The 19035-nt window shown below is 38.3% G+C and overlaps 1 protein-coding gene across 2 annotated transcripts in view; it reads left to right on the top strand.

The window, feature by feature from the left end:
- Positions 1 to 19035, top strand: part of mtss1 (MTSS I-BAR domain containing 1) — a 139023-nt gene that overhangs the window by 23434 nt on the left and 96554 nt on the right. For both annotated transcript variants that reach the window (XM_028576720.1, XM_028576719.1), the window contains exon 2: positions 15306 to 15367. In XM_028576720.1, coding sequence (XP_028432521.1) covers positions 15306 to 15367 — 62 coding nt within the window. The remainder of the gene's footprint in view (positions 1 to 15305; positions 15368 to 19035) is intronic.

Here is a 19035-nt window from a genome sequence, read left to right as displayed (position 1 = left end):
ATACATAAAAATTGCATATTAGCCTATAGCAATATAACAAGAATACATAAAAATTGCATATTAGCCTATAGCAATATAACAAGAATACATAAAAATTGCATATTAACCTATAGCAATATAACAAGAATACATAAAAATTGCATATTAACCTATAGCAATATAACAAGAATACATAATAATTATATATTAGCCTATAGCAATATAACAAGAATACATAATAATTATATATTAACCTATAGCAATATAACAAGAATACATAAAAATTGCATATTAGCCTATAGCAATATAACAAGAATACATAAAAATTGCATATTAGCCTATAGCAATATAACAAGAATACATAAAAATTGCATATTAGCCTATAGCAATATAACAAGAATACATAAAAATTGCATATTAACCTATAGCAATATAACAAGAATACATAAAAATTGCATATTAGCCTATAGCAATATAACAAGAATACATAAAAATTGCATATTAGCCTATAGCAATATAACAAGAATACATAAAAATTGCATATTAACCTATAGCAATATAACAAGAATACATAAAAATTGCATATTAACCTATAGCAATATAACAAGAATACATAAAAATTGCATATTAGCCTATAGCAATATAACAAGAATACATAAACATTGCATATTAACCTATAGCAATATAACAAGAATACATAAAAATTGCATATTAGCCTATAGCAATATAACAAGAATACATAAAAATTGCATATTAACCTATAGCAATATAACAAGAATACATAAAAATTGCATATTAACCTATAGCAATATAACAAGAATACATAAAAATTGCATATTAGCCTATAGCAATATAACAAGAATACATAAAAATTGCATATTAGCCTATAGCAATATAACAAGAATACATAAAAATTGCATATTAGCCTATAGCAATATAACAAGAATACATAAAAATTGCATATTAACCTATAGCAATATAACAAGAATACATAAAAATTGCATATTAGCCTATAGCAATATAACAAAAATACATAAAAATTGCATATTAGCCTATAGCAATATAACAATAATACATAAAAATTGCATATTAACCTATAGCAATATAACAAGAATACATAAAAATTGCATATTAACCTATAGCAATATAACAAGAATACATAAAAATTGCATATTAGCCTATAGCAATATAACAAGAATACATAAAAATTGCATATTAGCCTATAGCAATATAACAAGAATACATAAAAATTGCATATTAGCCTATAGCAATATAACAAAAATACATAAAAATTGCATATTAACCTATAGCAATATAACAAGAATACATAATAATTATATATTAGCCTATAGCAATATAACAAGAATACATAATAATTATATATTAACCTATAGCAATATAACAAGAATACATAAAAATTGCATATTAGCCTATAGCAATATAACAAGAATACATAAAAATTGCATATTAGCCTATAGCAATATAACAAGAATACATAAAAATTGCATATTAACCTATAGCAATATAACAAGAATACATACAAATTGCATATTAACCTATAGCAATATAACAAGAATACATAATAATTATATATTAGCCTATAGCAATATAACAAGAATACATAATAATTATATATTAACCTATAGCAATATAACAAGAATACATAAAAATTGCATATTAGCCTATAGCAATATAACAAGAATACATAAAAATTGCATATTAGCCTATAGCAATATAACAAGAATACATAAAAATTGCATATTAGCCTATAGCAATATAACAAGAATACATAAAAATTGCATATTAACCTATAGCAATATAACAAGAATACATAAAAATTGCATATTAGCCTATAGCAATATAACAATAATACATAAAAATTGCATATTAACCTATAGCAATATAACAAGAATACATAAAAATTGCATATTAGCCTATAGCAATATAACAAGAATACATAAAAATTGCATATTAGCATATAGCAATATAACAAGAATACATAAAAATTGCATATTAGCCTATAGCAATATAACAATAATACATAAAAATTGCATATTAGCCTATAGCAATATAACAAGAATACATAAAAATTGCATATTAGCCTATAGCAATATAACAAGAATACATAAAAATTGCATATTAGCCTATAGCAATATAACAAGAATACATAAAAATTGCATATTAGCCTATAGCAATATAACAAGAATACATATAAATTGCATATTAGCCTATAGCAATATAACAAGAATACATAAAAATTATATATTAGCCTATAGCAATATAACAAGAATACATAAAAATTGCATATTAGCCTATAGCAATATAACAAGAATACATAAAAATTATATATTAGCCTATAGCAATATAACAAGAATACATAAAAATTGCATATTAGCCTATAGCAATATAACAAGAATACATAAAAATTGCATATTAGCCTATAGCAATATAACAAGAATACATAAAAATTGCATATTAGCCTATAGCAATATAACAAGAATACATAAAAATTGCATATTAGCCTATAGCAATATAACAAGAATACATATAAATTGCATATTAACCTATAGCAATATAACAAGAATACATAAAAATTGCATATTAGCCTATAGCAATATAACAAAAATACATAAAAATTGCATATTAACCTATAGGATATACAGACTATTGCACCAATGTGTCTTAACCTAGAAGTGTATCTATAACAGCTTTTCACAGGGCTGACTAGAGCTTCAATTATGTGGTTCTCTGACTTGTCCAGGCTCACAGTGGACACCAACAAATGGCTGGCACTATGCCACCTAGGGAAATGTTTTCCTAGTGTGTCTTGAATGAGTCAGGTGAGAGGTGGAGCCTTGGTGGACCTTTTTAATACTGCACTTTGGGAGTAATACGGATAGTTGACCACGGGTAAACGTAAAAAATAAATCCTGTGGGGGATTACAGCAGTTTGTTCTAACCAAAATAAGAGTCTACTTCACCTTTTTTAAACAAAGACAAGAGGGATCAATGACATTAATGGGATCTATTGGTTTAACTTGTCGTGCTTTCTCTGGCCAGACTGATGTCATGAAGTGGCGTATGTATGACACGGCAATTGGTACGCCATTATTGGCATGTTATCGAGACGCGTAATCGCATTTTAGCGTGTTTTATCAACGCTGTTTTGGCCTCCGTTGACTTACATTACCTTGCGATTGCGTGTGAATTGACGCCGTAGCGAGTAGTATGAAAAAAATAGGGTTGGGCGATGTCCCCTAAATTGGCATTTGACGATGTTTACAGTAGGGCTGCCACCTCTTAGTCGATTAGTTGACTAATCTGTCGTTTTGGTCTTAGTCGACTAAGATTTCTTTAGTCGATTAGTCATTTTTTATGCTTATTCATGCTTAATTACTTATTTCCAAGAAACTTCTGAGCACATTTATGGTAAACACAGGATTTAAAGTGGTGCTTTTGCAGGATTAATTGTGGAGAAACTCAGTTTTACAGATGGTTAATTAACTACATTTATATTGTGCTTTTCTAGTCTTAACCACCTCTCAAAGCTCACAGCTCTGTCGATTAAATCAACTAATCGATTAGTCGACAAAATCCTATAAGTGTTAGTCGACTAAGGAGTTCTTTAGTCGAGGACAGCCCTAGTTTACAGTAAAATGTCGTGATGGACGATGATATCGTCATTTTTACATAAATATTTGTTTCTACTACTATGGGCTAACAATTAACATAGAAACAATCTGACATACATTTAAATGCCCTCTGTAAATAGACAGTAATAAATGCTGGCGCTGGTAGGGGCAGTAAATAACAACTTGACCTACTTTCACTTCCCTACAGTACCGTAAAGTCTAGACTCAATCAGATGTCCGTGATTTGCTTAACGACAGTAACGAGGAACGTTTGCCTTTAACAGAGCGACAGTAATAACCTAATATACCACCATTACTGAGTTTAAACTACATTCTCCGTTATATTAGCACTGAATAACGCATTCAATAAACAGAAACATTACTCTGCACATGAACAGATGCGCAGTATTACCTCACACATAAAATAGCACCCTCGGGAATTAGCCTACCGTTGCTAACGATTATATCGTCCATCGGCACAACCCTAGTAGCGAGTAGTATGAAAGGCCGAAAATCTGAGATCAGTCTGAATGAAAGGTTAGTCAATTAATCCATTAGACAATTTACAGAGATTAATTGGTAACTTGAAAAATCATTTTAGTCATTTATAATGTTTCATTTTCTTTATTTATTTAAACAGGAACAACGTACAATATACATTAACCTTAGACAGGAGAGATGCATTATACCAGGTTGTAGCACATGTGCTAGTTTCCACCTGTAGTCCCTGGGCAGGCTGAATTTAATAACACATTTATCCCAAAACCAACATTAAAATGATCCCACCCTTCATTCATTCCTCAGCATTCATTTACAAATACACTCCCACATACACATCAGTTACTATACATTATATGAGCATGTTTGTTTTAAAAGAAGCCATTTTTTTTTAAATGATATGAAAAAAATGTTAACATTTGCAAATTCGCACAGCTCTGTTGGCAACTTATATAAAAGTATATATAAAAGTAATTCATTTTCAGGTTCTCAAAAGTAAACACTGGTTGCTTTTAACTATGTTGGGAACTTGTGATAGGCTAGGCACTAGGCACTTTATTTCAGACATTTCGTGAACTCAACCGGCTTTGGTATCTGCCTAATACTCTGTTTTTAAGAGAGTGGAAACAGCCTACATGCTCCACTGGCACTGACACAGAAAACTCTATTCACAAAGCCTGAGCTCTCCATGTATGGAAGATATACAAAGCTGTTATCCTATCTGCTTAGTCAACCAGACAGCATGACCAGGTATAAAGTTACTTCAGAGTGTGTGTGTGTGTGTGGCTATCAGCAGCTAATCCTACCGTGATAATCCTGACTTGCTCTACTGACCGACAGAAAGAAACGAGTGCTAAGAAGGGCCCAGCGTGACATCTCAGGATAGTGAGAATACTGCCCTGCTGACTTCACTGTCACTCAGTCAACAAGTCAGAGCTGAACCACTGAGGTGTGGTTACGATCATTCATTTATTCAGTCGGTCAGTACGACAGAAAGGCAAGGCGTGGTTCGCTAGTCTCGGTTCTCTAGTCTCGGTTCGCTAATCTCTTCTTCTGTACTATCTTTGATTGCACTGCACATGCTCAGTAGTTCAGATGTAGATCATGTCAGCTAGCTCCATAGACAGTAAAAGAAAGGCTGTTTCTCCAACTTCAGGATCAGCTGGGAGACTCCTTCTAAACCAGGGAGCACATGGAAGTAGTTCTTTGGTAGATTATGGTGAACTTGTGTGTGTTGTAGCAGTGCTTTGCTATTGAGAACGAGGTAGCATGCTAACGCTAGCATGCTAACGGTTGCGGTTAGCCAGCTCGTTTCGGCTAGTAACGTAGAAAGCCGTGCAGATGTTGACCAGCTCACCAGGAGACTGAAGGCAGGATACATTCAGAAACCGGATCTCACTCAGAACACCATGGATGGATTGTTTTCAAAGTGTGTATGTGTGTGGAAGCACCAGAGACATAAAATAACACCCCAAATCACAGAAAAAGGGATTTCTTTTTCATAATATGGGAACTTTAAGGAGGTGTATGCACGAATTTGCATCCCCTGTTATTTCAGCCAGAAATATATATATATATATATATATATATATGTGTGTATATGTATGTGTATGTGTGTATATGTATGTGTATATATGTATGTGTATATATGTATATGTGTGTGTATATATGTATATGTATATATATATGTATGTATGTATGTATGTATGTATGTATGTATGCATGCATGCATGCATGTATGTATGCATGCATGCATGTAATTCACCAAGTCAAGCTAAAACTATTAGATTAGATTATATGACTCTTAGGAAGGCTTTCACGAAAATTCGGCAGCGCGATTCCATACAAAGTCAGTGCAAAGACACGAATAGATGCAAAGTTGCGAGGACACAAAATATTCTTGAGATCAGTCTGAGATATGTATCGCTCTAAAACCTGCAATTAAATGAAAGTACCGTATTTCCTCAAATAAAAACCGGGAAAAGCCGGGCCTCTGATAGTGGCCGGGGGCGTGGTCAACCTTACATAATATTAAGTCGAACTAAAATTCAAGTTCATTGCACATTTTTACCAATTTAATTTAACAGATTAAACAATATATTCATGTTTTTTCCGCGCTTTGTTTTTCTGGATTATTGTCCTACTGGTATTTTAGATTTTAGTCAATGCCGCTGTATGTGTAACTCGGCCAAGTGTGCATTAACGTACAGGTGCCAGTAGATGGCAGTAGCTACATTGGATGTAACACGGGTCTCCTTTAATGCTAGCAGAGAAAGACGGACTCTGGTGCTAGTGACGGACTTTTCAACAACAAAACGAAAAGAGTTTTGCGAGTACGCGGAGGAAAACTCGGGTTAAAAAGCTGCGGGACATTTCGACATTGAACCCAGTAGAATCAGAGACTGGAAGAAACAGAAGGATGAGCCGACAAGATTAGCCGACAAGATTAGCCGACAAGAGCAGAGCACGGCTAGCTAGCTGGAGGTGGGAGGAAACACGTTAGCTTGGAGCAAGAAACAAAGCTACCGGTAGCTAGCTACCGTCTGTAACGTTACTCAGATACTGGTGTAACTACTGTATGCTCTTATTGTAATTAGACATGTTCCGATACCAGTATCGGTATAGGCTCCGATACCGCCTAAAACGCTGGTATTGGGAAGTACTGGAGTTTATGCACCGATCCGATACCACGTAATAAAGCCCTAAAGAAAATCTACGTTAAAGTAGTTTATTTATGTTCTTCTTCCGTTATACAGTAACTGACTGTCAAACTGGACAATAAAAGAAAGTTGTACGACATTCATTGTTTGTGTTTGTTCATGTTTTACAAAGAGTTTAACCTGAGCCAGACAGACAACAGAGATAGAAATCATATCACATCCATACAGGGATAGTAGTATACAGCTGTTAAAACATAATGAAATATATGACCCACTGGTATCGGATCGGTACTCGGTATCGGCCGATACGCAAGTTCAAGTATCGGAATCGGTATCGGGAAGCAAAAAATGGTATCGGACCATCTCTAATTGTAATCTACCAGTAATACTGTAGTACCTATATTTGAAATAAATACCCGGTACATTTACAGGGTTCAAACTGACACAATGGTGGCGTTTGATTAATTCTGACCCAAATTGCTTTGTCGCCCTTCTATGGGGATATTTTTGCAAACGTGAACGCTATGGTTTTTCATTTAAAACAGTTTATTTAAAATAATTATACTTATCAAACAGATGGAATTAGAAATAAAGGCCTGCCTCTAATAAAAGCCTGCTTACAATACAAGCCTGGTCCCTTCTGCAGTTCAGCTAAATAAAGGCCCCGGCTTTTATTTGCGGAAATACGGTAAACTAAAGACCTGGATGTTTTAGCTCCGACTTATGTCTCATTAGTTGTTCAGTCACTACCTTTTGTTACATTCTTCTTCTTCTGAGAGTAGGCAGCTGTTTTGTTGGCAGCTGTCTCGGGGAACCCTAATGGATCAGCTCAGTGACCCTTGTGGGCCCCAGGAGCCTAATGTGGCCACAACTGCTCTCAAGCTCTCAGTATCAAGCTGCAGTGGATACCCTGATACTCTGTCGGCCTCGCTGCTGCTGGAATATTTTGTCTGCGAGTGACTGTGACATTCCTGCCAGTCACAACAAACCCTGACAGAATTTAAGGGTTAGGTGAGAGGTCACGGTGGGGAGAAAGGAGGGCCCTCCAAGAGCTGCACAGACCCAAATACAAGCAGCAGAGACATCTTGGAGTGTAGTGTAGGTTTGTAGCCCAACACTCTTGTCCAGACTATTTTTTTTTCCCCCTTTATTTCAAAAGACAATTAACAGAAATTCAATCATTGCAGTACGTAAACAAATATGATAAAAACATATATACAAATAATATATGAAGTAAGAAAGAGTAATAGTCTAAACAGAGGAAAATAAAGGAAACAAAAAGAGACAGATTTTCAAGAATGTTAAAATTAAAGACAGCAAGAGCACTTAAACAAAGAGATTTGAGTAGATATCAGATATTAATATTCTACTCTTGTCCAGACTTGCAGTACAGGCCAAAAGTTTGGACACACCTTCTCATTCAATGACTTTCCTTTTTATTTTCATGACTATTTACATTGTAGATTCTCACTGAAGGCATCAAAACTATGAATGAACACATATGGAATTATGTACTTAACAAAAAAGTGTGAAATAACTGAAAACATGTCTTATATTTTAGATTCTTCAAAGTAGCCACCCTTTGCTTTTTTTGATAGCTCTGCAAACCCTTGGTGTTCTCTCAATGAGCTTCATGAGGTAGTCACCTGAAATGGTTTTACCTTCACAGGTGTGCTTTGTCAGGGTTCATTAGTGGAATTATTTCCCTTTTTAATAAAAAAGCAAAGGGTGGCTACTTTGAAGAATCTAAAATATAAGACATGTTTTCAGTTATTTCACACTTTTTTGTTAAGTACATAATTCCATATGTGTTCATTCATAGTTTTGATGCCTTCAGTGAGAATCTACAATGTAAAAAGTCATGAAAATAAAAAGGAAACACATTGAATGAGAAGGTGTGTCCAAACCTTTGGCCTGTCCTGTACAATAAACTTCATTTGAGTTACTTAAAGGACAACTCTGGGCAATTTTTAAGTTGATCTTGATCGCTATAAATATCTAAGTACTGTCGATACACCCATCAAACAATGGAGAACCAGACACATAGCCATGGCTGGGCTGAGCTCCATACCTGTTGGTATAAGTGATTACTTTTGGAGTAATGCAGCAGACATATCCTGCAGGGCACGACAGAAAGGGCTGCAATATGCAGCGGAGGGATGCGTTCAATGACTAAATTATCTGTGTCCATAGCAACATGTGCTTGACAGGCTAACAGCTATCAGGCTGCCTGAATGTCCTACAGAATAATAAAGTATCTGATGTTCTAACTTTACTACTTTCGATAATAACGTTATATAGAACCTCAACTGTTAACTTAAGTCCAGTTTTACAGATTGTAACTGTTGTATTAGCTACTTAAACTACTTATTGATGATTGATATGAGTTAGCTCGCTAGCTTTACTTAGCTTGGAGCAGACATATGTAGCTATGCTTATTAATCTTCGAGGCATTTAGCTGTGAGTGGGGTCTCCCACACCACTTAATCCATTGTCGGCATCTTTCCGCTTGGGTCTTGGGCTTTGGAAAGGTGAACTTTTGGGGTACCTGGTGTCAGACTTGCAGGTGCCATAGGCGCATCGTTTCACCATCTTGCTGAAATCGCAATGTTTGACGGGGGGTCCTTTTCCTTGGTTACAGTTGCTGAGCTAGGATTGGACGAGGACTGTTTGAGGGCGGGGTTTTGCGAACGGTACTATTGCAGTACTCGCATATTTAAAGCGATCAAGATTAACGTAAAAAATTGCCGGAGTTCTCCTTTAACCGTTGTGCTGTCTCCCCGTCAACAATGACCCTATCTCAATGTTTCTGTCACTTTTATTTCAGAGTTTTGTATTTTACATTTTAGTGTTTTTTTTTTCCACATTGTTTTGGTCACTTTTTTTTTTACATTTTAATCGCTTTTACTGGAAGGGTTTTTTCTGCTTTTTCCCAATGTTTTTGTCACCTTTTCAATGTTTTGGGTGCTTATTTTTGTGCGTTTTTTTTCCATCGTTTTTTTTATATTTACATCGTCGCTTTATCGATTTTATATTTTCAGATATAAAAAAACTTAGAAAACGGGTGAAATTTGACCCGAGGACAAAATGAGGGGTTAACCAACATTACACTAAGAAAGCCGAGAGTCAGAGCCACAGTGCTGTGATGGTATTTCTGTGAACAGTGAGGTTGTAATACGTTCGGGTTTTTGGGGTCATGGTTTGGTATGTGTTACGTATTGCAGGGAATACACAAGAAGCGCAGAAGATAAGGTTATTTATTTTTCAATGTCAGCATGAAATGGGGCCTCATCGGCCATTAGGCTTGTAGACGTGTAATTTTCAATGTCACTTTAAAGTGGCTGTTTTTGTAACTTTACAGCAAACATTGTCCATTGTTACACCATGTGAACATATCAAGACAGAATGTACTGAAATGTAATCAGGTGCAAGTGGCAAAGCTGTGAGCTACAAGAGATTTGACTACATACATAAGTCCATGCAAATTTATACATGAGACAATTTTACACGCATGGATTTTCTGAAAGATTAATATGGTGGGGAAAAAAAAACCTTGCATGAGATGAGGTTTTTGGAAAGATTACACTATATTATAAATGCTTTCAATTCAAAAAACACTGAATGACTTAGTGTCCACCAAGGATTTTAGCTCCAACAAACACTACTCATTTTACAAATGCTGTGCAGTGACTTTACCCTAAATGTGCTTCATCTTAAATTTCACTTGTGTGCTTACGTTCTGTTTTCTCCTCTAAATCTCTGTATGTGGCTTGTTCCAGCCACAGCCTAGGGAAATCCATTTCTATGGATTTCCTTCCTTTTCCATTTATCCCAGGTTCACGGTTAGTTGTTCAGCCCGGCCACCTGCAGTATTTCATCACACACCACTAAATCCCTGTCGCTAGTAAAGCTGTCGGCCCCGTGCCGTGCGCATGCCTGGATAGCTGTGATGTGGGGTAACCGGCTAACAGCTTTAGCGAGGTGGAGCTAAGAGGCTAATGGCGTTGTGGTAGGGGATAAATCTGATTTATCCTCTCTCTGGTGGACCAGTGGCAGACGACAGACAGGGTGAATGGGATCTGGAGTAGTTAAAACATTTTAAATGACTTTGGCATTTATTTTGATAGGACAGCTGGAGACATGAGAGGCAAGCAGTTAACAAGTGTGCTAAGAAATCTGTTTTTGATACTGTACTTAAATTGGCAATTGACAGACTGTAGCTGTAGCATGTTGATTGGCAGGTTTTAATTATGTAAAGACATGTTCAAGGAGTTCAGATAGAGCCTGTATCAGGGCCAGATTTAGTCCAGATAGAGCCTGTATCAGGGCCATATTTAGTCCAGGTAGAGCCTGTATCAGGGCATTATTTAGTTCAGATAGAGCCTGTCTGGGCCAGATTTAGTCCAAGTAGAGTCTGTATCAGGGCCATATTTAGTTCAGATAGAGCCTGTATCAGGGCCAGATTTAGTCCAGATAGAGCCTGTATCAGGGCCATATTTAGTCCAGGTAGAGCCTGTATCAGGGCATTATTTAGTTCAGATAGAGCCTGTCTGGGCCAGATTTAGTCCAAGTAGAGTCTGTATCAGGGCCAGATTTAGTTCAGATAGAGCCTGTATCAGGGCCAGATTTATTCCAGATAGAGCCTGTATCAGGGCCAGATTTATTCCAGATAGAGCCTGTATCAGGGCCAGATTTATTCCAGATAGAGCCTGTATCAGGGCCAGATTTAGTCCAGATAGAGCCTGTATCAGGGCCAGAATTAGTTCAGATAGAGCCTGTATCAGGGCCAGATTTAGTCCAGATAGAGCCTGTATCAGGGCCAGATTTAGTCCAGATAGAGCCTGTATCAGGGCCAGATTTAGTCCAGGTAGAGACTGTATCAGGGCCAGATTTAGTCCAGGTAGAGCCTGTATCAGGGCCAGATTTAGTCCAGATAGAGCCTATATCAGGGCCATATTTAGTCCAGGTAGAGCCTGTATCAGGGCATTATTTAGTTCAGATAGAGCCTGTCTGGGCCAGATTTAGTCCAAGTAGAGTCTGTATCAGGGCCAGATTTAGTCCAGATAGAGCCTGTATCAGGGCCAGAATTAGTTCAGATAGAGCCTGTATCAGGGCCAGATTTAGTCCAGGTAGAGACTGTATCAGGGCCAGATTTAGTCCAGGTAGAGCCTGTATCAGGGCCAGATTTAGTCCAGGTAGAGCCTGTCTGGGCCAGATTTAGTCCAAGTAGAGTCTGTATCAGGGCCAGATTTATTCCAGATAGAGCCTGTATCAGGGCCAGATTTATTCCAGATAGAGCCTGTATCAGTGCCAGATTTAGTCCAGATAGAGCCTGTATCAGGGCCAGAATTAGTTCAGATAGAGCCTGTATCAGGGCCAGATTTAGTCCAGGTAGAGCCTGTATCAGGGCCATATTTAGTCCAGATAGAGCCTGTATCAGGGCCAGATTCAGTCCAGGTAGAGACTGTATCAGGGCCAGATTTAGTCCAGGTAGAGCCTGTATCAGGGCCAGATTTAGTCCAGATAGAGCCTGTCTGGGCCAGATTTAGTCCAAGTAGAGCCTGTATCAGGGCCAGATTTAGTTCAGATAGAGCCTGTATCAGGGCCAGATTTATTCCAGATAGAGCCTGTATCAGGGCCAGATTTATTCCAGATAGAGCCTGTATCAGGGCCAGATTTAGTCCAGATAGAGCCTGTATCAGGGCCAGATTTAGTCCAGATAGAGCCTGTATCAGGGCCAGAATTAGTTCAGATAGAGCCTGTATCAGGGCCAGATTTAGTCCAGATAGAGCCTGTATCAGGGCCAGATTTAGTCCAGGTAGAGCCTGTATCAGGGCCAGATTTAGTCCAGATAGAGCCTGTCTGGGCCAGATTTAGTCCAAGTAGAGTCTGTATCAGGGCCAGATTTAGTTCAGATAGAGCCTGTATCAGGGCCAGATTTAGTCCAGATAGAGCCTGTATCAGGGCCAGAATTAGTTTAGATAGAGCCTGTATCAGGGCCAGATTTAGTCCAGGTAGAGCCTGTATCAGGGCCATATTTAGTCCAGATAGAGCCTGTATCAGGGCCAGATTTAGTCCAGATAGAGCCTGTATCAGGGCCAGATTTAGTCCAGGTAGAGACTGTATCAGGGCCAGATTTAGTCCAGGTAGAGCCTGTATCAGGGCCAGATTTAGTCCAGGTAGAGCCTGTCTGGGCCAGATTTAGTCCAAGTAGAGTCTGTATCAGGGCCAGATTTAGTCCAGATAGAGCCTGTCTGGGCCAGATTTAGTCCAAGTAGAGTCTGTATCAGGTTTATATTTAGTTCAGATAGAGACTGTATCAGGGCCATATTTAGTCCAGATAGAGCCTGTATCAGGGACGGAGCCTACTGCCCCATTAGCCTACTGTACTCAAATAACCAGTACGTACTTTTATTTCCTTTATTCATTGAAGCCTCTGTGTTTACAGGCTTGTGGCGATGCACAATGTGCTCTAGGTGCCAGAAAACAATCTGTGTTTGGTACCGCCAATGTGATTTGTCACGGTTCATGTGTGCAAATAAAAATTAACAATCGTGGCAGAGAATCGTGATATTCAATTCCAAGCTCAAAAATCATCGTGATTCATATTTTCCCCCCACGAATCGTGCAGGCCTAGTCAGGAGAGAGAAAGGAGGATTCAGCCCGTTCCAGCAGGGCTTCCCTGCATTTTAAATTGAATAACCAGAACACCGCGCCGGCAGCTGTTGGTCACAGATGTAAGACAAGGTCAGAGCCAGCAGCACGGAGCAGCCTGCGATTACATCATCAGTCAGCTGATGTTACAAAATGCACACATTAGATCCGGGACACCCTTAGCAGACATACTGTACGCTCAGTCCTTATCCCCTAAAGCAGGGGTGTCAAACTCAACCTCCCAGAGGGCCACACTAGAAAGGAGAATCACACCAAGGGGCCATACATGGAGAGTTTATTGATAGGCTTTTATTTAATCGAAAAAGTCAAATGTATTTGACGGTATTATATAGTGTCATATAGTCTTCTCACTTACAGTTTGGTCAACATAAAGTCCTGAAGAAGTCAGGAGGGTTAGGGGTTCCTCAGCCTTCAGAGAAAAGAATCGCACGGAAAAAGATTTCGGCAAAAGTTACAAAAGATGTATTATGAACCTTAATTGATATGCGGGCCGGTTCAGAATCTGCGAGGGGCCAGATTTGGCCCGCTGGCCTCGAGTTTGACACAAGGGTTAGATCTAGGGCTGTGCTGGATTAAAGAAATTCTTAGTGGACTAACACTCATTCAAGTTCGAGTTTCTCCACAGAGTCGTGCTAAAAGCACCACTTTAATTCTCGTGTTTACCAGAGATGTGCTCGTACATTTCTTGGAAATAAGTCATTCTCTCTCTCTCTGTCTCTCTCTCTCTCTCTCTCTCTCTCTCTCTGTCTCTGTCTCTCTCTCTCTCTCTCTCTCTCTCTCTCTCTCTCTCTCTCTCTCTCTCTCTCTCTCTCTTTCTCTGTCTCTGTCTCTATCTGTCTCTCTCTCTCTGTCTCTCTCTCTCTCTCTCTGTCTCTGTCTCTCTCTCTCTTTCTCTGTCTCTGTCTCTGTCTCTCTCTGTCTCTCTCTCTCTCTCTCTCTGTCTCTCTCTCTCTCTCTCTCTCTCTCTCTCTGTCTCTCTCTCTCTCTCTCTGTCTCTCTCTGTCTCTCTCTCTCTCTCTCTCTCTCTCTCTCTCTCTCTCTCTCTCTCTCTCTCTCTCTCTCTCTCTCTCTCTCTCTCTCTCTCTCTCTCTCTCTGTCTCTCTCTCTCTCTCTCTCTCTCTCTCTCTCTCTCTCTCTCTCTCTGTCTCTCTCTGTCTCTCTACTGAGAAACAGCTGATCAACGATCTAATAGCATAAGTGTAACAGAGCTGTGTGACATTATAATCAAATATAAAAATGAAAATAGGTTGAGTATAACTAATATTTACTTATAGGCCTACTGTATATACAAGGTTGAAACTTGTAGTTCTGAAAGTTAAGTTGCACAACTTAATGTAATGTTTGTGTATGTTTAATGTATGCCTTAGTTTGGGGTTGATATCATTTGAAAAAAAACATTCTTTAAAAACAATGTAATATGGCACTTAAATGCACTTACTATGTTTAGCTTTTTGGGAGATGATATTGTAAGCAATGTAGGCAATACAAATGTTGCTTTTTCCCGAAAATGTTGCTTTTTTCCCTAGTTTGAGTTGTTTAAAAACGCAAAAAAAAAAATCTGATTAATTGATCAATAAAGTGCTAGATTAATCGATAAATAATCGATAGCTGCAGCCCTAGTTTAGTGTTAGCATTGTATCCACACACTCCAGTCCTGTGCAGAGAAATACCGCCCAGGTTTAATACTAATACTTTAGTAATAGCTCTGTGTCTCTCATTAAGGTCATAAGCCCTTTAAGGATTATTGGTATGAAATGCACATAGTTAAAGCTTTTATTGTCTCAGTTAAACTCGGTGAATCCTGCTGTGGTCAGATTTGTGTGATAATTAATGTAATCGATGTTCTCTGTGTTTGCTGCAGGCCAGTTATCCAACATGGGAGGACTTTGTAACCAAAGGAGCCAAGCTACAATCACAGCTTAGGTAAAACACACACACACACACACACACACACACACACACACACACACACACACACACACACACACACACACACACAAGCAAACAGTGACCCTAGTAGCTGGCTCAGTATAATGGCTGTATTTCCCAGTAGGCCAGTTTACTTTGATAACCATCACTCTGTCACAGTCAATTAGCCCTGTCATCTAGACACACACACACACACACACACACACACACACACACACACACACACACACACACACACACACAAATAGGACATCCACACTGTTCCACCGCTGTTTAATGCTACTTAAAAGATGTACTTTGGATATTTTGGCAGACATAAAGCTTTAATAATTAAACTCCACAATTGTGTATGTTCATTGAACCATCATAAAAATCAAATATGAAACATAAGAATGGAAATGAAAAGGTAATATTTTGTGCTTACGTTGTTCAGTGAACATCTCCAGGATTATTGACGAGAAGTCTTCCCAGATTTTGTGGAAACATTGAATTAGCTTCTCGTCAACGAGCTGCTGAGTTAACCTGTTAATTTAAAGGGCACATACAGTACAGGCCAAAAGTTTGGACACACTTTCTCATTCAATGTGTTTCCTTTTTATTTTCTTGACTATTTACATTGTAGATTCTCACTGAAGGCATCAAAACTATGAATGAACACATATGGAATTATGAATTTAACAAAAAAGTGTGAAATAACTGAAAACATGTCTTATATTTTAGATTCTTCAAAGTAGTCACCCTTTGCTTTTTTTGATAACTCTGCAAACCCTTGGTGTTCTCTCAATGAGCTTCATGAGGTAGTCACCTGAAATGGTTTTACCTTCACAGGTGTGCCTCGTCAGGGTTAATTAGTGGAATTATTTCCATTATTAATAAAAAAGACATGTTTTCAGTTATTTCACACTTTTTTGTTAAGTACATAATTCCATATGTGTTCATTCATAGTTTTGATGCCTTCAGGGAGAATCTACGATGTAAATAGTCATGAAAATAAAAAGGAAACGCATTGAATGAGAAGGTGTTTCCAAACTTTTGGCCTGTACTGTATGACGCAGTATTATGACATAATTGGGCCTAAATTGACATAAAAGGATGGACCGGAGTTATCAGTGCAGGGGTTTGCAGTGGGCTTTAAATTTTTTCCTTCAATACTGTATTAAAGACTCAAATCTTGGACCAACGCAAACCGACGTCACGCTGCGGTGGCCAATCATGTAACCGGTGTGGGAGTCCTTAATGGGGAACAGGAAACATCACAACTCGCCTCTGGAAGACTTTGAGTTCAGCTTTTCTTTGAGAAAACTGCGTTCTTTGTGCCGGTAAACTGAAATTCCCGTATCGCAGGACAAGGCATCTAGATTATTCTATCAAGAAATTACTGGTCATATCATTGATTCAGTGTCATTTTGATTATGCATGTTCTGCTTGGTACTGTGGATTATCAGTTAAACTTAAAAATAGACTGCAGGTGATGCAAAATAATGTTATTAGCTACCTGTTAAATGCACCACCCCGGACTCATATTGGTAGAGAGGCTTTTAAAAGGGTAGGGTTGCTGCCAGTTCATGTTAGAGTGGAGCAGTTAAACTTGAATCATGTATAAATGGCTCAGCTCCCAAATATTTACATTCCCATATAAAAATGGTTCATACACAGCATAATCACAATACTCGGGCCAGTGTTCGTTCTTGTAAAGTGCCCAGAGTCAACAATGCAGCTAGAAGTTCTTTTTTTTTACACAGGTATAACATTGTGGAATAATTTGCCACTTTCCCTTAAAATTGTAAATACCAGAGGGGCTTTTAGACACAAAGTAAAGGTATTTTTATGGAATAGAGTAGCCAATATTTTTTAGTTAGAGTAGACTGATTATTTTATTTTATGTGATTTGATTCTTTGATTTTAGAATGCTTTCAAACCTTGTATGATCTGTATTACATGTTATTGTCTTTGACCAGAAATAGGTCCTCGTTATGTTTTGCATGTTTTAACACCAAGGACCATGTTGGAAATAAGTGTTTACACTTTAACATGCTATCCTTTTGGATTATGTTTGTCAAATCCAAAAATCAATCAATCAATCAATCAATCGAGAACAAAGAACGGCACTGAAGTAATGTTTGACTTCAAGTTTTGTCGACCGGATACAGCAAAAGTTTAATCTATCAGCTAGCGTTGCTCTGATTGGTTGGAGTGCTATCCTATTGCGTGCAGAGAGAATTTGAAAGACAAAAGTTTGTCCCGCCCCTCGGATTGAGCCCTGACCAATGGGGAGTTCCCAGACCCAACATCTGGATATGGGTCTGGCTTGTCAGGTTGCTTTCGTGTGGGAATGATGAGGACTTTTGGGATTTTGAGAAACCAGCCTTATACCACCCTGAGTCTAATAGCAGCGCATCCTATGGAGGGTGACACGGGAGTCAGTTGTTTGCTCCCATCCCACCCCGAGCCCACCAAAATACTCCTAAAACGAAATGCCTCGCAATCTTTTGGGGGCACTCACCGCATTGCAGCGTCATATTTTTTATTTAATCTCCGTCCCGCTCCCGTTGATTTCTCTGCTCTATCCGTCCCGATACTTGTGTCACGATACGATATTATTGCGATTTTAAACACATTGTGATACTCTGCGATATATTGCATATGTATTACCTTTTTTCCAACTTCAAATTCTTCCCAATTTCAAACGTTGAAAATGTTGTCAGCATCTGTTTTATCTAAAAAGATACACTTCTCTGTTTGTTCATCTCACTTCAATTGTATTGCTGCAAAATGTGATCAGCAGACAGACTGACCAACAAATATATAATAAAATATCCATACTTGGAGTCTGTGTATCGATACAGTATTGCCACGAAAAATATCGCGATACTACGCTGTATCGTGTTTTTCCCCCGAGCCCTACCTTCTACTATCCTATTACGTGCAGAGGGAATTTGAAAGACAGCCATTTATCCCACTGCTTGGATTGAGCCCTGCCAATGGGGAGTTCCCAGACCCAACATCTGGATGTGGGTCTGGCTTGTCAGGCTACTTTTGCGTGGAAATGAGGACTGATGATGAATGATGAGGACCTGAACACAGACACACCAGAGCTTCTGTCAGACTCCAATGGGCTTTCTAGTGTTCGTTGAGGAATGTGTGACTGTTGAGTTTGCAGGCAGGCATCGTGGGACGGCAGATCAAAACATGTCTGAGTACACATGGAGCCACAGTAGTGTGTTTTTAATTTCATGTTTCTGGTTATGGGATTTCATGTTTTAGTGTCCCGTACCTAAGGGCATGGAGAGATATTTAGAAATGATGGTCTGTCTCGCGTCAGGCTCGGTCACATCAGCTTGATAAGGCATTTGTTGTAAAATGGTGCTGCGGCTCCTTTAAGAGAGCTCTGTGTGTGTGTGTGTCTCTGTGTGTGTGTGTGTGTGTGTTTAAAGTGGGCAGAAGAGGGATAGAGAAAGAGGAAGCAGACATGTTGTATGCAAACGGATCAGAGTTGGTGGAAGTTTTGTACCCAGTGTGTGCGGTGTCCAGAAACAGGATTTTAACCCCGACGTTATTCATGTTATACCGTGGGCCCAGGAGGTAACCAGTCTCCCCTGGTTCTCTGACCACGGTGGAAGCGAAGCGATCGGGAAAGGTTAACACATTGAACATTTTAAATT

The sequence above is a fragment of the Perca flavescens genome, chromosome 4, assembly GCF_004354835.1.
Source record: "Perca flavescens isolate YP-PL-M2 chromosome 4, PFLA_1.0, whole genome shotgun sequence".
Classification (NCBI taxonomy): domain Eukaryota; kingdom Metazoa; phylum Chordata; class Actinopteri; order Perciformes; family Percidae; genus Perca; species Perca flavescens.
This window is presented reverse-complemented; position numbering and strand designations above follow the sequence as displayed.